At 45.5% G+C, this 24744-nt stretch overlaps 1 protein-coding gene across 1 annotated transcript in view; it reads left to right on the forward strand.

Annotated features, from left to right (window-relative positions):
- The window catches only part of CDC40 (cell division cycle 40), a 102843-nt gene that overhangs the window by 41374 nt on the left and 36725 nt on the right, over nt 1-24744 (forward strand). Inside the window, exons 4-8 of the mRNA XM_082248833.1 lie at nt 12310-12393; nt 14893-15032; nt 15120-15216; nt 15407-15546; nt 19432-19506. Of these exons, the coding sequence (XP_082104959.1) occupies nt 12310-12393; nt 14893-15032; nt 15120-15216; nt 15407-15546; nt 19432-19506 (536 nt within the window). The remainder of the gene's footprint in view (nt 1-12309; nt 12394-14892; nt 15033-15119; nt 15217-15406; nt 15547-19431; nt 19507-24744) is intronic.

Consider the following 24744-nt stretch of genomic DNA (forward strand, 5'->3'; position numbering starts at 1 on the left):
CTATATAGAAGGATCACAGGCGCTCTGTGGTCCTTTCAGAGAGAACGGTCGGCTGTGTTTACAACAGCTGACCATCCTTCGCTCTCAGCGGGGAGCAATTGCCGGTGCCTGGCAGCAGTCACGGCCACTGGACCCGTGCATCGACATCCCCGCTGCCTAGTGGGGAGCGAGCTGGCGTTAGGGCTATGTCAGTTCGTACAGGAGAGGCTGCCTGTCACAGTAAATCTGCGGCGGGTGGTCTTAATGTGGTTAAATGGCTATGATGCAAGATCGGATAGCAAATGGAACTACAAGAGTTTTCAATACCTGTGTGCAAGCTATATGACACTCATACCTGATCTGTTAAATGTCCTCATACCTTTTTTTTTTTTTTTTTTGCTTAGTGTTACTAAACCCAGGACTCTGCATTCACTATATCTGGTCTCTCACAGTACACACAACATGGAAATGCAATTATTTTAGTAAATATAAACTGCTAAATATCTTTTCTCATCAGCAGTATATAACAGTCTTGTGACTTGTATCTTTTTAAGTGGAGTTTTCATTCTCCTCTGACTGTCCTATGAGGCTGCATGACTCCTGACCCTCTGTTTGGACAGTGCTGATTGGCCCTGTGCTGATCACAAGCAACCCCCCCCCTCCACCAAAAAAAAAAAAAACCCTTCCTTAGCGAGTGCCCCCAAAGCTCTGTACTATCAGGAGATGAAGGATCAGAGCAGATAGGATCTAAAAGACTGCAGGGTGAGATATCTGTTAATTGCTCTGCCTGCTTGTGTCTGTTGTCTGTAATTGGTATTTAGGTTTCACCTGCCACAGTGCTAGGCTGAGAGACCCAACAATTGTGGGATAAGTTTTTTTTTTTTTTTTTTTTTTTTTTTTTTAATTTTTTTATTTATTTTTAAACAGGAAGTGTCCGTTCCTAAAGTACAGACAGGTCATGCATTAGGCTCCTTTCACACGAACGATCCGATCTGCCTTTCAGTTTTTTAGGCGGATCTGATCGGATCCTCCATGCATCCCTATGGGGCAGCGGATGTCAGTGGAGACATGTCCGCTGACACCCGCTGCCATCCGCATCAGATCCTGTCCGTGAAATCCGGATGGATGGAAACCCTGTTTCTCTATCGCTCATTGACAGACGTAGTCTTCTTGATTCTCAAGAGCTGGGTTATGTTGTCTCCGCAGGAGTAGGACTAGGCAGAAAGACAAAACGTTCTGGCTCCACCTTAGGGGCAGTCCCTGAGGGTATATCCTCCCTCTCTCTGCTACAGGGAATCAGTTTTTTTCTGTCTAGTCAGGAGTAAGGACCTAAGTTCCTTGCTGGGATCTTTTGGTCCTTGCAAGACTTTTTTCTTTAGAAAAAGACATTTTTTAGGTAGTTTTTCTCCAGTGTTTTTCCTGTGAGATCTTCAAGCAAAAACGCCGGACTGGGCGACACTTGTGGTCACCCCAGCCGGCCTACGAGCGCGCGCAGACCATTGCATTGCGCTTGGTCGGCCGCGACACATTCAAGTAAGTATGCGGGGCCGGGCGACGGGCTGGATGTTGAGATCCAGTGGTCACCCCGGTTTCTGCCTACGAGCGCGTGCAGACCAGAGCTCCGCGCTGGGTCGGCCGCGACGGAGTCCCAGTGGAGGGACTGACCTTGCGAGTTAAAAGTCTCGCTTGGACGCCAGGAACCAGAGAGTCGAGGCGTCCGGAGTGGTCCACAACCCCCCACCCCGGTGGAGAGGGTATTGTGAAGAGAGGGGGCCTGTCGGTTTGGTATGGTGAGTAAACGTTCCCTTTTTTCTTTCCTCGTTATGAGGCAGTATGAATTATGGGCCCCTCCATACATGGTCAGTATATATCTGATACTAAAAAGTCCCCCTTGTAAATACAGTATGTGTTTGTGGGAAGTGGACTTGGTTTGAGAGCTAACACTCTACCCAGCAGACTGTAACATTACAGCAGACATAGGAGGTATAATCCTACCTTATTCGTAGTGTATCTCCTGTAGATCCATATATCGCCACTTAGCAGAGATGCAGGTGGATGTGCTGGGAAAACGATTTCGGCGGTCCGCCGCCATTTTGCCGTAGACCAAGTGCATGTATGTCCTCAGGTCACGCCGGCCGCCATGTTTTTGGAGTCTTATGTCTCTTCTATGGGGGCGGCCATGTTTCATGAGCCCAGCTACCTCGTGGAGAGCTGGGAACGCCGGAAGGCGTACACAGGGGGCGGAGCCACGTCCTTCTACCCGGGAAAAAGCAACAGCTCCTTCCAGTCTGTAAAAGACAGACGCTGACTGCAGTTGGTTGGAAACTTCACTGCATCGGTTGGTGAGCCTTGGGGGTCCCTCTCTCTCTCTGTGGGGATCGAGAAGCAGGTACTCTGAGGGGCGCTATTGCGCTAGGGGGAGACACACACAAAAAAAAAAAAAAAGTTTTTTTGTTTTTGCTGGCAAAGGTGTCCTGAATTAACATGGACCCTGCCACTCGTGTATCTCCTCCGGATCCCCTCGAGGGGTCTGCAGGATCCTCCAGCACCCCACTGACTATTGAATCATTGTCAGCTATTATGGAAACTTTTGTGTCCCGGGTGGAAGTGGCTTGTCAGGGACAGGGCGCAAGAAAGCGACCCCCGCCTAACCCCTTATTATTTGAAACCTCGGATTCAGACTCTGAGCCTATTTCTGCAGTTGCAGGTACTTCATCTGGGATTGGTGTCTCGGGTACTGTCTCTTCAGACAGCGAGGAGGATGTTTCGGCATCAGCCATAGCCAGAGAGGAAGCGTTGGTAAACGCACTCATTGTATCTGTTCAAGAAACCTTAAGATTACAGGGTATTCCATCGGTAATAGCTGAAACTGAAATCCCTTTTGGGACTAAAAAACGCATCAAAGTGGCGAAGGTTTTTCCATTGCCCAAATGTTTTGGCAATCCAATCGAAGAAAAATGGCGTCTGCCAAAACGCACTTTTACTATTTCTAAACGCATTAACAGGCGTTATCCGTTTGAAGAAATGGACAGAACCACTTGTGGTGGATTCACCAATTGCTAGATTGAATAAAGCCACGGTTATTCCTCTAGAAGACGCTCCGTCTTTTAAAGATCCAGTGGATCGCAAGATAGAAGCTATGTCTCGCACCATGTTTTCCTTGATTGGATCAGCTTTCAGACCTATAATAGCTATTGGTCTGGTTTCGCAGGCTGTAACTGAATGGACCAAGTGGTTACGCCGGGACTTAGAAGAGGTCCCTCAGGCGGTATCAGATTTGTTGGAACAAATGATACAGGGGTTACAGTTTGTGTGTGATGCGGCGTTAGACGCCACTCCATTATTGGCGCGAGCATCAGTCTCAGCAGTGGTTCTCAGGCGTACACTGTGGCTAAAAGGTTGGTTAGCTGACCAAGGTTCCAAAAAAGCATTGGCTAATATCCCCTTTTTAGGAGAGCGTCTATTTGGAGCCAACTTAGATGAGATCATTAAGGATCTCACGGGTGGAAAGAGCACCTTTTTACCGCAAAATTTTAAAGGTAAAGGAACTCGTCAAAGACGAGGGCCTTCTTTTTCTGCTCACGAGGTTTTTTCGTCCCGCGGGTGAAAAAATTAAGTCCTCCAAAGCTCCTTCAGGAGGCGTCAGGGGTCGTTGGTCGGGCAAGCAAAAGCCCGCCCCCTCCAGACCTGAAGATAAACCGTCCAAAGCCTGAAGGTGCGCCCCCACCCATAACTGGGGTGGGGGGACGTCTTCGCCGGTTCCCGGATCCATGGCTTTCCAGAATTCCGGACAAGTGGGTTTGCGAAGTCATAAGGTCAGGGTACAAGATCGAGTTTCGATCTCTCCCACCGGCGCGATTCTTCCCTTCCAATATTCGTCTATCCCCGGATCGTTTAGAAGATCTGCGGAGAGCAGTCACAGATTTACTACAACAAGGAGTGGTAGTCCACGTTCCTTGGACAGAACGGTTTCAAGGGTTTTATTCAAACCTATTTACAATACCCAGGAAAGAGGGCAAAGCGCGTCCAATTCTGGACTTAAGGGCACTCAATTCTTTTGTCAACATAAGAAGATTCAGAATGGAGTCCATTCGCACAGTAGCAGCCTTCCTGCATCCAGGGGATGTCCTAGCGTCCATAGACATCAAGGACGCATATCTTCACATTCCCATTTTCGCAGGACATCAGCGGTTTCTATGCTTTTCCGTAGAAGAGAACCACTATCAGTTTGTGGCGTTACCTTTCGGTCTCGCCACGGCTCCGCGGGTCTTCACGAAGGTGTTGGCCCCAATGTTGGCACTTCTGCGCCAAAGAGGCATATCGATTCTTGGTTACCTAGACGATCTTCTGCTTCATGCAGAGTCTCCTCAGACCTTGCTACAAAACATAGAAATTACTATGATTTCTTTACAGGAATTCGGGTGGCTGGTGAACCAGCAAAAGTCATTTCTGGTTCCCACCCAGAGGCTCGAATATCTGGGTCTAATTCTAGACACAGTCAGGACAAGAGTTTTCCTTCCGGTAGGGAAACTCCGAAAGATTCAATCAGCAGTCCAGTTGTTACTGTCCAACAGCTGGTCTTCCCTTCGGACTTGCATGAGGGTTCTGGGGTTGATGGTGGCCTCCTTCGAAGCAGTCCCATTTGCCCAGTCCCATACCCGAATTCTTCAGCAAGAGATTCTTCTCAGATGGAATCGGGAATCCGGAATCCCTGGACAATCAGATCCGATTGAGCAAACAGACCAGAGAGTCTCTGGTCTGGTGCCTTCGGTCTCCGATGCTCAGCCAGGGAAAGTCATTTCTGCCAATATATTGGACGATAGTGACCACGGATGCCAGTCTATCCGGATGGGGAGGAATTCTCGGTCAGTTATCTGTCCAGGGACTTTGGTCCCTGGAAGAATCCAGGTTACCGATAAATGTATTGGAACTGAGAGCGATCAGACTTTGTCTGATTCACTGGACCGAGCAGCTCCAGGGCAGCCCGGTTCGGATCCAGTCGGACAATGCCACGGCCGTGGCTCATGTCAATCACCAGGGGGGCACCTAGAGTGCCCGAGCGGCCAAAGAAGTGGCTTGCATTCTTCGCTGGGCGTAACGATTTGTTCCAGCGATCTCTGCGGTGTTCATTCCGGGGGTGGAAAATTGGCAGGCAGATTATCTCAGCCGTCAGACTCTGGATCAGGGGGAATGGTCTCTCCATCCAGACGTTTTCCACCAGTTGTGCCTACGGTGGGGCACCCCGGATGTGGATCTGTTGGCATCACGATTCAACAGGAAAGTTCAGAGATTCGTGGCTCGCTCCCGCGATCCTCTAGCAGAGACCGCAGACGCACTGATCGCCCCGTGGGGGCAATACCAGCTAATGTATGCCTTCCCTCCTCTCGCGTTACTGCCAAGACTTCTTCGCAGGATAGAGGAGGAAGGAATTCCAGTAATTCTGGTAGCTCCGGACTGGCCTCGTCGAGCTTGGTACGCCGACGTGGTCAGACTGGTGGCGGACGTCCCGTGGAGACTTCCTCTCAGGGAGGACCTACTGTCTCAGGGACCGATCTTCCATCCTGCTTTACGATCGCTGGCTTTAACGGCCTGGCTATTGAGACCCAGGTGCTGAAGGACAAAGGTTTGTCAGCTTCAGTTATTCCTACTCTAGTTGAAGCAAGGAAAGCGACTTCCAGAAAGATTTATCATCGTACATGGAAGTCCTACATTGCATGGTGTGAACCTCTGGGGTTCCGTCCACGGTCTTATTCGATTAGTCGAATATTAGCTTTTCTGCAACAAGGGGTTGAGCAGAAACTGGCCTTGAGTACTATCAAGGGTCAGGTCTCAGCATTAGCTATCTTCTTTCAGAAGCCTTTGGCTACTCATTCCTTGGTGCGGAATTTCATCCAGGGGGTGCGACATCTGGCTCCGCCAGTGCGCGCGCCTTTACCACCCTGGGATCTTAATTTAGTGTTGTTGGTTCTTCAGAAACCTCCCTTTGAAGATATTAGGGAGATTCCTCTACCTACGTTGTCCCAGAAGGTGGCCTTCTTGGTGGCTATTACTTCTGCACGCAGGGTGTCAGAACTGGCCGCATTATCTTGTCGTTCACCATATCTGGTGGTTCATAGAGATAAGGTGGTTCTTCGTCCGAATCCATCCTTCCTACCAAAAGTGGTTTCAGAATTTCATCTGAATGAAGAAATTGTGTTACCTTCCCTGTGTCCTAAGCCCAGTCATCCTCGGGAGTTTGCTTTACACTCCTTGGATGTGGTCCGGGCGATCAGGGTATACTTGAAAACGACAGACTCGTTTCGCAAGACGGATTCACTTTTTGTGATCCCGGATGGACCCAAAAAGGGGTTGCCTGCATCTGCCGCGACCATTTCCAGATGGATCAGACAGACGGTAGTACAGGCTTATTCTATTAAGGATCGGGAGCCCCCGTTCCCTGTTAAGGCGCACTCCACTCGGGCGCTTAGTGCGTCATGGGCCTTTCGCCATCAGGCGTCAGTGGTCCAGGTGTGCAAGGCGGCTACCTGGTCGTCGGTGCATACCTTTACAAAACATTATAAAGTTGATGTAATGGCATCATCTGATGCCGTGTTTGGCCGCAAGGTTTTGCAGGCCGCCATTTGAGGAGACCAGTGGTCTGCCTCAAGGGTTTTTTTCCGTTGGAAATTTTTCTTTTGAGTCTCATTCTTTGTTTATAATGAGCCTTTAAAACTTCTAGTTTGGCACCGGTTGGGCCTTCTAGATTGGATTTTGATTTTTGTCAATCCCACCCCTCATTTGTGGCACTGCTTCTGGATGTCCCAGCTCTTGAGAATCAAGAAGACTACGTCTGTCAATGAGCGATAGAGAAAAATGGATTTTTGTAAGATCTTACCGTAAAATCCTTTTTCTCTTAAGCTCATTGACAGACGTAGTACCCGCCCCTCTATCATTGAGTTGGGTTGGGTTAAATTCTCTGTTACTGCTTTAGAACAGAACTGATTCCCTGTAGCAGAGAGAGGGAGGATATACCCTCAGGGACTGCCCCTAAGGTGGAGCCAGAACGTTTTGTCTTTCTGCCTAGTCCTACTCCTGCGGAGACAACATAACCCAGCTCTTGAGAATCAAGAAGACTACGTCTGTCAATGAGCTTAAGAGAAAAGGATTTTACGGTAAGATCTTACAAAAATCCATTTTTTCCATCTGTCCATGGGATCGGATGAGAGCAGACAGACGGTCCGCTCTCATCCGATTCCCCATAGAGATCAGCGGGGCTCTGACACCTCCCTCTCCGCACACAGTGCAGAGACGGAGCTGTTATGCGCCTGCTCAGCGGGGATTGGCGGATCGATCCCAGCTGAGCAGAGAACTGAGCTCATGGCAAGGCAGATGATGTGAAAGGACCCTTACCCTGTCCAGTGCTAAGCCTCGCCTTTTACCCACCTTCTTCCCAAGCCTATTCTGACACTTCACTCCTACATGTAAAAATCTACTTTTTGTTTTTTTGCTTGAAAATTACTTAGAACCCCCAAACATTTATTTTTTTTAGCAGAGACCCTATAGATTAAAATGGTGTGTGTTGCAATTTTTTATGTCACATGGTATTTGTGCAGCGGTTTTTAAATGCAATTTTGTTTGCAAAAAAAAAAAACTTTCATGAATTAAAAAACAAAAAAACTGTAAACTGTTTTTGTATAATGTGAAAGATGATGTTACTCCGAGTAAATAGATACCATTTACATATGCGTGCGGGAGTAACGTATGCATTTGCACGTAAGCAGGGGGGGGCGCTTTATTCCTTTTTTTTTTTTTTTTTTTTTAACACGTTTTTTTTCTTTTCTTTTTTGTAAAACTTTATTGCGATCACAAAGGGTAAACCACATCCCTCAGGTACAGTGTGGGCTGTGAAAGTCCCACTTTATGGAGAGATTTGGGGTCTATTGGACCCCAAATCTCTCCTCTGGCGTCTCCCATGCAGTCAATTGGTCCGATTGGCTGCTCCTCTGGCCGCTGGAGGTCAGGTGAACAAAGGGGGCAGAACCAGAAGTGACGAATATTTGTAACTCCCAGGTTCCAGGGTTACAGAAAGAGGGGAACAACATCAGTTCCTCTCTCTCTGTACCAGGCAGCCATCGCCGCATCACTCCTGGCCTCTGCAATGGGACTGGAGAACCTGGGAGAGGCGGGAGGGGAGTGGCACTCCCTTTCGCCACCTGCAGAAGTGATCGAGTGGCTAATTAGCCACTCGGATCACTTCTGCCAAAATCGCTGGCTGCAAAAAATGATACTGGGTTGATGCCTGTAGGTGCAGACATCCCGGTATACACATTGAACCCCAAGGACGTATAGAAATGTCCATTTGGGGAAGTGGTTAAACACAAGCAGAAACTGCTAACAGTGGAATGTGAAGATTTACACTACTATAGCCTGTGCATACAAGGCAACAAATTCCACAATGAAACTACATGATCAATGCACATGTTATGCAAGCCAAAAACACAAGGTTCGAGTAAGAAGGCTTATAATGCCTTTAAATTGATCCTGTGCCTCACCAATGCAAGGAAAGTTAAAGCTCTATTTAAAGCCTCATTTTTCTCAGGACACATTCTCCTTTCCTTTTCCTTCACTCCACCTCCACGCTGTCCAACTGCTGGAGCAAAGAAATGACTTGCTGTTCTTGGTATAGGAAAGTACGTGATTCCCTCTGACACTGCTGGGTACCTGGCTTAGTTATGTTACATGAGGGTGGGGAAACAGTCAGCCTTGTGTAAGCTCTAGGTGCAGCTTTTTAAAGAGTTATTCATTGCTCCCCACGACCAAACAGAGCAGTGGAGGAGTAAAAGTAGGGAAAGTATCATTTTTAAAGTGGCTTTAAACTTTTACATATACCCAGTGAGATGAATGGCCTCAGTTTATACCCAGAGATTACACAAATCCTCCTACATAGGTTGTGCCTGTCTGCAGTCTTCTCTACATCTGTTCAAAGTAAAAAATGTATACAGCATGTCTAAGCTTTAAGAAAGCAGGGAGCTGAATTTTACTCTGAGGAGAGCTGATTAGAGGGAAGGGGCACACCTCCCTTCACACAGGAACAGAGCTGAGGCTGTCAATCACAGGCTGTGTGCTGGAGATACCGTCACTGTCACCTTTTTACCTCTGGTGTTAGGAAAACTTGTCAGAAGTGAATCCTGCAAAAAGCAGAATCAAGAATGCCCTTCAATCGTCCAAGAGGATTGTTATAGGCACAACAGACAATCAAAACTCTCAAACACAAATTATAAAAATAGTACTTTTTTACAAATCAAAAAGGAGAAAAAATGGAGCCATTAGAACCTTGCAGCTTGTGTATATTACATAAGCAACACAATGATGGTAATTTGCTAAAAACCTTGCCCGGAAAAAAACAAATTGGAGACATCCAGTAAGGAGGGAGTGGGGTCAGGGCTCGGGAGCGAGCACACGAGTGCCCCCATAGCAAGAGGGCACTTAGCCAACAGGAGGAACTAGGAGTGCTGGCAGGGGACCCGAGAAGAGGATTGGGGCTGCACTGTGCAAAACCATTGCACAGAGCAGGTAAGTATAAGTGTCAGTTCACACTATGGCAATCCGGCTTCGGGGGCGACCTGTGAAGTCGCCGTGCACCGCGACTTGCATGGACTTCGCATAATGGAAGTCAATGCAAGTCGCTCCGACTTGTGTCAAAAGTAGTACAGGAACCTTTTTCTAAGTCGGAGCGACTTGAGTCGCTCCTATTACAACGGTTCCTGTAGCACAGAATGGACCGCAACTTGTCAGGCAACCAAGTCGCCTGACAAGTCGCGGTAGTGTGAACCGGGACTTACATATTTGTTTGTTTAAAAAAAATCTTTTTGTATCCCTTTAACCACCTTGGCTCCAGAAGTTTTTACCGACTTCGTGACTTGGGTATTTTTTGCTATTCAGCACTGTGCTCCTTTAACTGGAAATTGCGTGGCCATGCAATACTGCACTCAAATAAAATGATCATTTTTTTTACACAAATGGTGGTTTCTTTTGGTGGTATTTAATCAACACTGGGTTTTTTATTTTTTTGTGATCTAAACGAAAGAAACTTTAAACAACAAAAAAACTATTTTCTACTTTGTTATAAAACCGATCCAATAAAATCAAATTTCTTCATAAATTAAGGCCAAAATGTATTCTGTTAGATGTCATGGGTAATAAAAAAAAAAAAAAATCACAAACTTCTGCTTTCAGTTTTTTTTTATATTGCTAGCATATTTTACCATATCCTGTTTCAGGGTCGGTAAACGCCACAATTTCTGTGTTCTGGATGAGTTTCTACATGCATGCTTTTAATGCGTTCCAGTGTGTTTTTTTTTTTTTCTCCATCTCTATTTAGGACATGTCTGCCGCGTTCTATGCCGAAAACAGCATCAGCATGTAGACTGCACTGGTGTGAACTAGGGCCATTGAAATGCATAGAAAACACTGAATGCATTTTTGATAAAGATTAATAACGCACTGGACTGCATATGGTGTGAACTGGCCCTTAAGCATTGCCAAAGTTTCCTTCGGGCTGTGTATATTTAGCAGCAAAATACAACAAAATCTCTCGAAGTGTTCTTGTTAGGAAACATTGAATTTTAGTCTGTTTTAGTTTAGTTTTTAGTCTGTGTCGCTTTGATTCCAGTGATTTTTGTAGCACCATTGCTGAGATTATTTAAGTAGAACGAAGGTCAAAAACTAAAAATCAATATGTGATACAACGAAGTAGGATGTAAAATATGTCTGCCTTTTTCATCTAAATGCAAGTAGGGAAATGCCCTGCCCGTGTCCACTGTCCACTGCTGATTGAATCATGGGAACTGTAGTTCCCTGTGGAAGGCAATGATGTGCTAGCTCTGCAAGGCTCCTCCCAGCATCACTATCTGAATCCAACAGCACAGGCCCAGATGGGAAGGTTACAGCAAGTAATTACATGCGTATGCTGAAGTCATCATCATTTTAATATTTTTAATTGTGTCATTTTCATGAGCTTTAAGGATTCACTAAAAATTGATAGACTGCCTTTTAGTTGTACGTTAAGTTTTCACTGCCTTTTTGAAGATGCGAGTTTCAGCAGCTATTCAAGTTATCTGATGTAACTGCCAACGATCATGGCATGCCGGCTATTTGTAACTACAGCAGAAACTCCTGTTAATTTGCAGAGCAAATAAGAACATTTGTAGCTGCTACAAATGCCCCCTTCAAAGTTGCTGATATAACATGGCCTGTAATTTTAAAGGGTAACTCCACTTTACCCTTTAATAGTAAATGAAGAAAAAACAATATACAACGTATACAATTGTGACACAAATCTTATTGTAATTGAATGTTGTTAAAAATTACCTTTCCATTTCAATCTGCAGCTGCTGTATTTTATGAAATTGTAATGCAATATGGCTACCTGGAGCTGTTCTGTACACAGAATGTGTACTGACCACACCCCAGAAACATCAGTTCCTTGCTTGTGTGATTGGCTCACCAATTTTCCCAGAAGTCTGCCTAAGATACAAGTCAGATTTCTGGCATCCCCTGCAACAAAAATGTCATTTTTGGTGAGAAACTCCCAGTAGGGACATTTCTAAAGGGATGTAGGCCCAGCTGCTTTCCTCATTAGAGCTCTGCAGCTGCCACAGCTGACAGATAATTATGAACCCACTCCCATTAGACCCACTCAGCACGGATGAATAAACAATTTCTTCAGAAAAACAAAAGGTAGGAATCTGCAAAAAAGTTTAAAATCCTTGCAATGTACATAGATCACCCAGAGGGGAATGTTTTTTTTTTTCTCAACAAAAGTGGAGTTACGCTTTAATGTTTACAAAGCGCACTGCTTTTTCAGCAGACCTAAACACATCCACACTATAGCGCACCACGAGGCACAGATGTAAATACTCTGGGTTGTGCTCTGCTGCATTGTTGGAAATGGTTCAGATGGGTTTTTTAAAGCCTTGAGGCACATTGTGGGTCAATTTAAAAAGAAAATAGACACACAGGTTAGAGAATCCTAGGTGTACGACCAGCTATACTCTTAAGGCTTAGTTGAATCCCCAAGTCTCCTACCTGCCATGCCATGAGGCTGCTCAGCAAGCAAAGAACATGGCATAATTCCGTGTCTGTTCTAGATTGAACGTATCTGCCCCAAGGTAGTAGAAGCCGAACAGTGGCAGCAGTACACTGGAGAGCTGAACGTCACACAGAGTGCAGTGGCCCAGTCCCACAGAGCTGGCAAGAAAGCATTTAGCTGTGGGAATTATTGCTGCTGTCAGGATTTTATTGAATCACCACACCTGTAGCACTGAGACTGACTAGTTTTTACTTTTTTAGGTTATGCCCTGGATCCATCTTTGGATGTTCAGGATGTAGCCACCAAATACATTGGTTCTGTGGATGAGGCTGAGAAGAACCAAGGTAAGTTTATATTTAAGTTTGCATAGTCCAGTCAATATCTGCATTTTCTCTTATTGTGTCCTGTCCCAGTACAGCCTCAATTGCTAATGTGACTTGCTAAAGTCTTTCAAATCAATAATACTCAGCACTCTAAACAGCTAGTATTTAAGATTTCATGTACTGGGTTTATGAAAGGAGACAATCTTTTAAAGACCTAATAAATTTGTAGTACATGCGCAAGATTTTCCAACAGTTCCTCTATCTATTCTAGACAGAAGCAGGTTCTCGCCTGCAAGCATCATTTACATCGTCATTAGAACAGGGAGGAGATCCATGCAAAAAAATTACAGCAATTAACCATCAATCCACATGGATTGAAACCAGAAAGGACTGGCATGGGGATACTCACAATTAGGTGGAGGTGATTGTAGTACTTGCACAAGATCTCACAGTTTCTCTATCTGGATTAGAAGCAGACAAAGGAATAAATCGGGTGAAAGGTACAACAATTGGCAAAGATGCTCACTTTAGAAAGGGGACTTTACCCCCAAAACGATTTGATCCCCACCTTTACCTGATTTCAAGTGTCCGTATGCCTGCTACTGTCTATAGTGTGTCTTGGAGTGCTGCCTATTATTTTTACAGTGTATAGTATTGTGTGTGTTTGACTTTTTTTTTTTTTTTTTTAACCTAATCTTTGGTTCTAGCACCCACTCTTTTGTAATTTATTTCTTTATGTATGAATGTTCTAACTTGATAACGTCTTTGTGTTGGGGGTGAGTCTTATCAGAAGGTTTTGGCAATGTCAAATTTTAACTTTTAATTTTTCAAAACTTGATCTCTCTAGGAACCAGTTTAGTTTGGAAAGCTTGGCTGCTTCACATTTCAATACATTTCATATGAAGAAATAGAAATTAAGTTTGTTTGGTGATTTTTAGTATGTAGATTTAGGCACCTATGATCTACAAGTAAATGTACATTTTGCTCCCTATTACTAAAATTTGGTGGTGGTCATATGGGGTAGAGTGGGAGGGGTCACCATTGGTTTTCTCTCCTGATACAGGGTATGGAGTTGGCATACACAATAATGTAATTGATTTTATGAAGGTGCAGTTTGACTGGTACTTTCCCATAATATAGTTGAATTCCTTCCCGTTGACAAACCTGGGATATTGTCAACAGCTCAGTTGTGTTGTGCAATAGGTCATTCTGTTGCTTCCCTACATGTTGCTTTATAACATTATCACATATTTTTGCTCAAACAAAATATACAGAACTATCGAATATCCTACAAAATGTAGCAATTAATCTGTAGTTTGTGCAAATGACTAAAATGCTTACTTAACTCTACTCAGTTCTAGAGGACCTGTTACTGCTTATCACTACCAAGAGGGATGTTTACATTCCTTGTTATAGGAATAAAAGTGATAACCAAAAACTTTTTAAAGGGAAAGTGTAAAAATTAAAAAAATGCAATAAAATAAATAATACAATTTTTTTTTTTTTAAATGCTCCCAGTGCTTCTGCGCAGTGGTAAACGCATACATAGGTAACGCTCACATATAAAAAAAACTATGTTCAAACATCACGTGAGGTATCGCCACGAACGTCATAGTGAGAGCAATAATTCTAGCACTAGATCTCCTCTGCAACTCTAACCTGTTGAAATTTTTGAAGCGTTGCCTATGGAAATTAAGTATGGTAGTTTGCCACCATTTCAGGGTGCACAATTTTAAAGCATGACCTGTTTGGTATCTATTTACTTAGCATAACATGATCTTTCATATTTTACAAGCAAATTAGGTTATATATATATATATATATAATATATATCTCTTTTTTTGCTAGAAAATGGTCACACTGTATTTGCGCAGCGGTTTTCCACTTTTTTTTTTTTTTTTTAAATACACAATTTAAAAAAACAAAACACTATAATATATATATTTTTATGCATAGGAGAGAAGTGTCAGAAATGGCCCAATTGGCAAGTGGTTAATGAGACTTCTAAAAGACCCTGGATGTGTCCCCTGTGCTCCACTGGATGTAATGCAGTGCTGGCCAGGGACACAGAGAGACCGATTCAGAAGTGGCGTAAAACACATCGCTTTCCAGGTGATTGGTTGCTGGGTCCTGAGAAACCAATCACCAGCTTGTTAATATGAAAAGTCACTCTGCCATCTCCCGCTTCTGCATTCTGTCCAGAACTGGGCTGCCTCCCGCTCTCCGTAGTGTGCAGAGGAAGCATGCTATGGAACACTGCTATGAGAGGGAAGGGGGGGGGGGCAGAGGTCACTGCTTTATGGGAAGGAGGGGGGGGAGATTAAGTAGATCTCCATCTCTCTAAGGTTGCCCACCCCTGGGTTAAACCAACTGCTTCACGGCTTGAAAGCCCTGGCTGAAGCTTAAGCGCCCCTTGTAATTGACTTTAAAAAGACAGGTTATAGAAAAATATATTGTAGAACGATTTTTTCATATAAAATACAACCTTTTTATAGGTCTTTGTGTTTTTCCTTTGCTTAGGGTTAACCGTTTTTGAATCTGGTCAGAAAAAACTTGAAAAGAGGAGGAAAGTAAAAGGTAGCGATGCTTCTAATATAGATGGCTTCCTCGGTCCATGGGCAAAATATGTTGATGAAAAAGATGTTGCCAAGCCTTCGGAGGTAACATTTATGCATATAGCACTTCCATTACAAGTGTAGCATTTGCTCAGATTGCTTGAAGTTCAGCTTTGTTTTTCTGATTTATAGGATGAACAGAAGGAGCTGGATGAGATAACTGCAAAAAGACAGAAGAGAGGCAAACAAGAAGACGAGAAACCTGCTGATGAGAAGACCATATTGCATGGTTTGTATCTTTTGTGTACCACCTGTTGCATGCTGATTATTTTAATCAATACCTTTAAATACAAACAGCCACTACCATCAAAAAAGACGGTCTTAGCTAGTGAACTCTGAAGCTTTTTTTTTTAATACAGTACTTGCCTTTTTTGTGATAACCTTACCTGACCATTCTTGTCACTTTTTTCTTTGTTTAGTTAAAGAAATGTATGACTACCAGGGCAGATCGTATCTTCACGTTCCTCAAGATGTGGATGTTAATCTACGCTCCACAGAAGCTCCAGAAAAATGTTACCTACCCAAGAAACAGATTCATGTCTGGTCTGGACATACAAAGGTAGAGCATATAGATTGGCTTTAACAATATCCTTCTTAATATCTTTCTTAAAATCCACAGTCACTCCACAACAGTTACTAGGTAAAATATGTTGTCCTAAATCACCAAGGCTAGGCTCACACTAGGGCAGTGTGATTTTTTTTTTTTTTATCTGATTTTCAGCACGATTTTGTTGTGCAACTTTTGCAATTTTGTTCATTTTTTAATGCGTGTTTTACTACTGTCTCTCATGCCTGCTGGCATCCAGCAGAGATGAGTTATTGGTTGCTAAGGAGCCAGCAACTGTTTAACAGCCCTTGGATCAGACCATTCCGATCAAAATTGCATGTAGATACAATTTTGATGCTTTTCCAATGAAGTCTATTGACCATAAAAACTGCACTGCATCGCACCAAAGTAGCACAGGACCCTTCCCTAAAGTTCCATCGCAGGTGCAATGTATTGATGTGAACAGGCAACATTGAAAGCAACATTCTTTCAGTTGTTATGCAATAAAGTGAGTCCTAGGTTACATCTGAAACATCTGTGTGAACCAGGCCTAAATGTAGAAAATATAGATATTGGTGTTTTCTTTGTTGTTCTTGTAGATACTATAATTAACCTTTAACTTCTGCTCTGTCATAAAGCCAAGCACCACCCCAGACACCCCCATCATTAATTGTTATATGTGGGACTCTCAGCAATCACTACATTCTCTTGTAATAAAGAAAAAATCCACATATGGATATTTTTAACTAGTTCCATTTTTCCAGCTTGGGTCAGTGTAACTTTGCATTAACTATACCTGTGTGAAACGTCTAGAAGCTGGAAATCACTGTAGTAGACACTGCTACTACAATGATATCCACTAGATTCCGGGGTCCCATGCTGAGCGACTGCCCTGTTTCATTGTCAACATAGGGGGTTGTCTGCTTGGCACTGGTGCCATGGGGAGATCGCTTTGCATTCTCTCAGTGAAGGCAAAGCATTCCCTGATTGGGCAAGCTAGAGAGGTTGGGTGCTGACATTATCAGGGTTCATACGGTCTTAAACCTGGAAAAGTCATGAAATTTTAAAATGGCAATTTCCAGGCCTGGAAAAGTTTTGGAAAATAATTTAACCCACACAGTTTTGGAAGAGTCATGGAAATTTGTTTCACAATCACTGTATATTCGAATATGCAGAAAAAGAGAAAGGCGCCACTCAGTGTAGCAGATGTAAATAATTTTATTGACACATATTAAAAACTTGCATGCGGTTCAGGCATGCTCCGAAACTGGTTACTGCCCCCCCCCCCCCCCGAGTCATCACATTCGTGCGCCCCTCCAGTGAGGTATGCGCTTCACCGCTGCCTCGATCTGACTGAGTCCCCTGATTGGTTCTCCCCTAGTGTCATTTCCCGGCTGCTGGCCAGCCTTGGGGACAGAAACACCGCGGACCCGGAAGGATGCTGAGCTATGAAGATAGACGCTTGCCTCCATGTAAGTTTTTTTTTTTTTTTTTTTTTTTTTTTTATATTTGTCAATACAATTATTTACATCTGCTACACTGAGTGGCGCCTTTCTCTCTTTTCTGCCTGTTCGTGGGACTGTTGCTTCGGCCTAACAAAGAGCTGCCCTCGATGTAAGCGCCGCATTTGTGCATCTGTGCCATCCATACCAGTCGGGGTTGCACCTTATCCATCATGACTGCCTGAACTGAAGCTTTATCCCCAAGCAGGAGCACCCATCAAATCTTTTTCTTTCTCCAGTTTATTTGAATATAGTTTATAATATTGGTTTAATTACAATAGTTACATAGACATTTCGTGAAACATTAGGTCATGAATATTTACTTGGAAGTAATTGAAAAGTCATGGAATTTTATTGATAAAAATGTGTACGAACCTTGCAGGTGGGACAGGGTGTCAGGTGGGGGGGGGGGTAGACAGTGAATCAGGTGAGGGGTGTAGCAGGGTGTCAGGTGAGGGGGGTAGCAGTGTTTCAGGTTGGGGGAGCAGTGTGTCAGGTGAGGGGGGTAGCAGGGTGTCAGGTGGGGGGGACAGTGAGTCAGGTGAGGGGGGGTAGCAGGGTGTCAGGTGGGGGGGGCAGTGATTCAGGTGGGGGGACAGTGTGTCAGGTGAGGGGAGTAGCAGGGTGTCAGGTGGGGGGACAGTGAATCAGGTGAGGGGGGTAGCAGTGATTCAGATGGGGGGACAGTGTGTCAGGTAAAGGGGGGTAGCAGGGTGTCAGGTGAGGGGGGTAGCAGGGTGTCAGGTGAGGGGGGTAGCAGGGTGTCAGGTGGGGGGGGGTAGACAGTGAATCAGGTGAGGGGCGTAGCAGGGTGTCAGGTGGGAGGTGGCAGTGTGTCAGGTGAGGGGGGTAGCAGTGGTTCAGGTGGGGGAACAATGTGTCAGGTGAGGGGGTAGCAGGGTATCAGGTGAGGGGGGTAGCAGGGTGTCAGGTGGGGGGGGCAGTGAATCAGGTGAAGGGGGTAGCAGGGTGTCAGGTGGGGGGGGGCAGTGAATAAGGTGAGGGAGTAGCAGGGTGTCAGGGGGGGGGGGGGCAGTAAATCAGGTGAGGGGGGTAGCAGGGTGTCAGGTTGGGGGGGGGGGGCAGTGAATCAGGTGAGGGGGGTAGCAGTGATTCAGGTGGGGGGGCAGTGTGTCAGGTGAGGGGGATAGCAGGGTGTCAGGTGGGGGGCAGTGAATCAGGTGAGGGGGGTAGCAGGGTGTCAGGTGGGGGGGACAGTGAATCAGGTGAGGGGGGTAGCAGCGATTCAGGTGGGGGGACAGTGTGTCAGGTGAGGGGGGGTAGCAGGGTGTCAGGTGAGGGGGGTAGCAGGGTGTCAGGTGGGGGGGGGGGGACAGTGAATCAGGTGAGGGGGGTAGCAGGGTGGCAGGTGGGAGGTGTCAGGTGAGGGGGGTAGCAGTGGTTCAGGTGGGGGAACAATGTGTCAGGTGAGGGGGGTAGCAGGGTGTCAGGTGGGGGGGCAGTGAATAAGGTGAGGGGGGTAGTAGGGTGTCAGGTGGGGGGGGCAGTGAATCAGGTGAGGGGGTAGCAGGGTGTCAGGGGGGGGGGGGGTAGCAGGGTGTCAGGTGGGGGGGTAGCAGGGCCAGGGTGTCAGGTAACATATTAGGCACAGCAGCACAAAGGTCTCCATGCACTTGCCTTCCCCACCAGCAGCCACAGCACCGCCGCCTCCTCACGGCTCAGCTTCCGGTTCTCTGGTCTCCTCTGGGGGAAGCCAGATCTCGCAGCCAGCACTTCCCTCCTTGCCGCCCACGGCTCCATCCATGTGAAGAAACCCGGAAGTGGCGGTGGGCGGAGCTCCCCAACCCCGGCGCTGAGAGAGGAACGGAAGCGCGAGGTTGCAAGCATCCATGGGGGGGGGGCGCAGTGCTAAGGGGCCAGCATCCATTGGGGGGGGGAGCGCAGCGCGTGGTGGACCATGGCCAGCATCCATGAGAGGGGGGGGGGGCGCAGCGCTAGGGTCCCAGCATCCGTGGTGGGGGCGGGAGGGAGGACAGCACCCGTGACTGCACCCCTAGGCAGCAGTGCGCCCTAGGCGGTCGCCTAGCTCGCCTAGCGGGAGCGCCGGCCCTGTCTGTATGTAGCTTGTCCCTGGTGAAAAGAAATTGCAATAAATCTGTGGTTTAGAAGATTTTAGATTGGTGTATGGCAAACTCTGTGTAAAGTGTATTGTAAGTAATAACCCATTATCTCCATGTAGTAACATTAGGGTTCACCAAGGAGTTGTGTGACTTAATAAAAGCACCACACCTGCACTATGTGCATTTACCTGGTCAGGAAAGTTCTCTTTACCCTATATAATTTAATTTAACAACTTTATATATAGCCAGTTATTTAAGCTTTTCTTTTGTATTACCCACTCAAAAATCCACCTCTCTACCTTTCTTCCTTCAAGGGAGTCAGTGCCGTGAGGTTATTTCCTTTCTCTGGACACTTATTGCTGTCTTCTTCCATGGACTGCAAGATTAAGGTTAGTAAATGCTCATAACTGTACCAGATCAAGAAAGATAAGCTTGAAGCCTTTATTTTTAACCTTATATTACAGTAAAAGACTTTAAAGTGATTGTAAAGTAGTTTTTTTTGTTTCATTAAAGTAACAAACCTACTTCTTTCCTCTGCAGTGGTTTTGCACAGAGCAGCCCTGATCCTCCTCTTCTCGGGTCCCTGGCTGGAGCTTGTGACACCTCCCTCCCTGTTGAGTGCCCCCACAGCAAGCAGCTTGCTAGGGGGGCACCCGAGCTGAGCTGTGCAGCTCTGTGTATCCATTTGACCCCGCCCCCTCTCTCTCTCCTGATTGGCTAACTTAGTTTGACAGCAGTGGGAGCTAATGGCGCCGCTGCTGTGTCTCAGCCAATCTGGATAGAGAGTCCCAGACGGCTGAGGCACTCGGTGACATTGCTGGTTAGAGAGGGGGCTCAGGTAAGTATTAAGGGGGGCTGCTGCTCACAGAAGGCTTTTTTATCTTAAAGCATAGAATGCCTTAAGATAAAAAACCTAATGACTTTACAACCACTTAAATGTTTCAGGCACAGTGGTGTCTGAGAACGTCTCTTTTCTTAACCACTTCAACTCCGGAAGATATACCCCCTTTATGACCAGGCCATTTTTTGTAATACGGCACTGCGTTCCTTTACCTGAGAATCGCACGGTAGTGTGACACTGTACCCAAATACATGTAGTGTCCTTGTTTTCCCAACAGATAGAGCTTTCATTTGGTGATATTTTATCACCTCTGTGTTTTTTTATTTTTCTTTCGTTCATTGACAGACACAGCTTCTGATCTCCATAACCGTTGGGTTATACTGCCCCCTACAGAAGTAGGACATTGGGGAGAAAAAAAGTCTGGCTATGCCCATGGGCAGTCCCAGGGGGTATACTGTACGTTGACCTGTTTGCTTCGCACCTCAACAAGAAGGTTCAGAGGTACGTAGCCAGGTCTCAGGATCCGCTGGCTGACGCCACAGATGCGCTGGTGGCTCTGTGGAGTCCGTATCGGCTGATTTATGCACTCCCTCCGCTAAAACTTTTGCTGAGGCTTCTTCGCAGGATTGAAGTGGAAGAGTTTCCAATCATTCTGGTGGCCCTAGACTGGCCTCTCTGGTCTTGGTACGCAGACCTGATAACGTTGGTCGCCGATGCTCCCTAGAGACTAACTCTCAGGGAAGATCTGCATTCTCTAGGACCGATCTTCCATCCTGCTTTATAGTCCCAGGCTTTAACGGTGTGGCTGTTGAAAGCCATGTATTGAAGGATAGAGGTCTTTCTGATTCAGTGATTCCTACACTTCTGAAGGCCAGGAAGTCTACTTCCAGGAAGATGTTTCATCGTACGTGAAAATCGTACATTTCATGGTGTAAATCATTGAAGGTGCACCCTCGCTTGGTCTCTGTGGCTGGGGTTTTCACTTTTCTTCAAAAAGGTGTTGACTAGTGGTTGGCTTTGGTCACTATCAAAGGCAAAGTGTCAGCTCTGGCTGTGTTTTTCCTATGCCCTTTAGCTACGCATGCCCTGATTCGCACTTTTATTAAGGGGGTTCGCATATGGCTCCCACTGAAGCGATCCCTGCCAACTCCGTGGGATCTGAATTTGGTATTATCTGTTCTTCAAAAACCTCCCTTTGAGAACATTGGGGAGATTCCTCTGCTTGCCTTGTCTCAGAAGGTTGCCTTTTTGGTGGCTATTACTTCTGCCCGCAGAGTATCTGAAATGGCGGCGTCGTGCCGCTCACCTCATCTGGTGGTCCACAGAGATAAAGGGGTATTCTGACCTAATCAGTAATTTTTTCCTAAGGTGGTTTCTGATTTTTATTTGAATGAAGACCTTGTGCTGCCTTCACTTTGTCCTAAGCCCAAACATTACAAGGAAATGGCATTGCATTCTTTGGCTGTGGTGCGGGTGATCAGGGTTTACCCGGAGGCCACTGAGTCCTTTAGAAGATCAGACGCTCTTTTCGTTCTTACTGAAGGACCTTTAAGGATTGACTGCGTCTGCTGCGACCATATTCAGATGGATCAGGCAGACGGTAGTTCAGGCTTATTCACTGAAGGGTCAGGTTCCTCCTTTCCCAGTGCAGGTGCATTCTACTAGAGCGCAGAGTGCCTCTTGGGCTTTTTGCCATCAGGCGTCTGTGCTGCAAGTTTGCAAGGCGGCAACTTGGTCGTCTGTGCATATGTTCACAAAGTTCTACGAAGTAGATGTGCTGGCATCTTCGGATGCTTCCTTTGGCCGCAAGGTTTTGCAGGCTGCTGTTTAAAAATAATCTTTTTTTTGTTTCTCTTTCGGGGTGTATGTTTTTTCAAGGTGAGATCCAGTTGTTCCTGGTTGAGCTCAATGTTACCTGATAGGCTAGGTTTAGCCTTTGGGGAGTTACATCTTGCGTTGTCTTCTTACCCCTCATGATTATACTGCTTTGGGACATCCCATTGGTCTAAAGAAGATGGCGCTGCGTCTCTCAATGAACGATGGAGAAAATTGGATTTTTGTAAGAACTTACCGTAAAATCCTTTTCTCTGAGGTTCGACAGACACAGCAGCCGCGTGCTGAGTGAATGGGGCTTTTTTGTATTCTAAACACTGCTTGCAACTAAACCGATTGCTGATAGAAGAGTGTGTGGGGTTGTGCCTGCAGGAATAGCCCCATAGGCGTGGTTAAACTTTTTTCCTGCCTAGTGCCTATTCCTGATTGGAGGAGCATAACCCATTGGTCTAAAGAAGATGGAGCTGCGCCTGTCGAACCTCATAGAAAAGGATTTTACGGTAAGTTCTTACAAAAATCAATTTTTTTTTTTTTTTTTTTTTTTATACGCAGCTTGGTTAAAGGGAAAAACAGGGCTGTAGCTCAATACATGTCCCAATAAACATTCTCCAACAAGATGGCCACATAGTTTGGCTGATAAAGGCAAGAATTAGAAGCAAGACACATCAGTAGAACTGCCCACTTTATTCCCTCCCATAGTTTGTGCAGCAAGAAGTTTAATAAAATGTTGTACAATTTATTCCAGTATAAAGCAGGCCTAGCATGAGATCTATTTCTTCATGTTGAGTTTTTTTTCACTCTCCTCACAAGACATTGTTGTTAAGAATCATACATTGTCCGCATCTTCCTGGATTAAGGTGCTGGCATAAAGATGTAAATCCTGATGCCTATACAGTATCCTTTATGTTGTTAGCTGTGTGCATATTTTTCACAGCACAGTCCCCTGCATCTTCCTCTCATTGTTTGAACAACTAGGGTAAAAGGGAAGGTATACATTGTTAGTCTTATTTTTTTTTTTTTTTTAGAACTCTTTAGCCACCCCAACAAGACTTTTAGCTTCAAACTAATGTGTAAGCATATTTGCGCTTTAGGTTAATTTTGGTTAGTATAAATAACAATGTTCTGAGAAATGTCTATGAAATGTGAACACCATGAAATGCTTTGGAATCCTCTGTTTACTGACTGACTTGAATTATTTATCGGGAGCGGTGTTGTCTTCCCATTAGGGGTGAGATCAGAGTATTGTCTCTGAGGGTTCTCGTTTATCAAGGTCATGGTATCGCTGGTAGTGGTTGTTACTACAGACTTTAGAACAAAGATGTATGGATCCTGAGAGAAAAAACCTTGTTTAATGTGACTATAAACTTAGAGTTGTGTTTTTTTTTTTTGTTTTTTTTTGTCTTTTTTTTTTTTTTTAAACATGTTTATACCTACCTGCTTTGTGCAGTAGAATTGCACTAAAAGGCCCTGATCCTTTTCTTCTCAGGCTCCCTGCTGGTTCTCCTGGCTTCTCTTCTTGGTGTGCCACCATAGCAATCTGTTTCCTATCGTGGCAGACCTGCATACTCAATCCCGAGTCGCGCTGCCTATGTCCATGAACGCAGACAGTGCTGCTCAGCCCTGCCCCCTGCTCCCTTGTCACAGGATTTGACTAATAGCAGTGGGAGCCAATGGCTCCTGCTGCCTCATCAAAGCCTGTGAGACCGGAAAGTGAGAGGAGAGAGCTGCTACAGATGGGCACAATGCTGGATTGAGTGAGGTAAATAAAAAGGGGGGTGGGGGATGGTACTTTTACCTAAAACTTTCTTTTATCCTAATGCTAAGATTGCATTAAGGTTAAAAAAAATAAAAAATGTAGGCTTTAGAACCTCTTTAATCATATCATCATCGCAAAAAAGTTAGCAAAAATTAAAAAAAAAAGTAGGACTTTCAATGTAGATCTAAAAACAGTATAAAAAATAAGTCTCTTGTATCAAAAAAAAAAAAAAAAAAAATTTGTGTAGTATCTGTTCAAAAGTGAGTCCACCCCTCACTTTTTTGTAAATATTTATTTTATTATCTCTTTTCATGTGACAACACTGAAGAAATGACACTTTGCTATAATATAAAGTAGTGAGTGTACAGCTTGTATAAGGCTCCATGTAAACGGCCGTTTAGGAGCATTTGGGCGTTTTTTTTTTTTTTTTTAGAAGCCCCTGAACCCATCTAAATTTTATCTTATCTGTCCATGTACACAGGGTCGTTTACAGTCATTTGCAGGCAGTTGAGTTCAGGGACGTTTTTTGGAACGCAATTATTTGCGTTTGAACATGTGTTTCCCGGCGTTTGAAACGCAGAAACGCGGCCGAATGCGACCAAACGTGACCGAACGTGATGAACATACGTTCAGCCACGTTCTACGTTTTTTTGCTTCCATTCAAAATCAATGGTTCCCTAATGGGAGCCTATTGATTTGAATGGAAGTCGCACCGCAAGTCGGATCAGGATGATCCGACTTGCGGTGCGACGTCCGCTGTGAGAATCTTGAGGGGGAACTCTACGCAAAAAATGGGAAAAAAAACTGTGTGGGGGTCCCCCCCAGGTTCCAAACCAGGCCCTTCGGGTCCGGTATGGAATTTGAGGGTAGCCCCACGCCGAAAAAACGGCGTGGGGTCCCCCCCAAAATCCATACCAAACCCTTATTCAAGCATGCAGGCCAGGAAAGGGGAGGGGACGAGCGAGCGGCCCCCACCCCCCCTGAACCATACCAGGCCACATGCCCTCAACATGGGGGGGTGTTGGTGCTTTTGGGACAGGGGGAGCTCTGCACCCCCCACCTCAAAGCACCTTGCCCCCATGTTGATGAGGACAAGGGCCTCATCCCCACAATTCTGGCCGGTGGTTGTGGGGGTCTGCGGGCAGGGGGCTCATCAGAATCTGGAAGCCCCCTTTAACAAGGGGGCCCCCCAGATCC

Source organism: Pelophylax lessonae (genome assembly GCF_965119305.1).
Source record: "Pelophylax lessonae genome assembly, chromosome: 3".
NCBI lineage: Eukaryota > Metazoa > Chordata > Amphibia > Anura > Ranidae > Pelophylax > Pelophylax lessonae.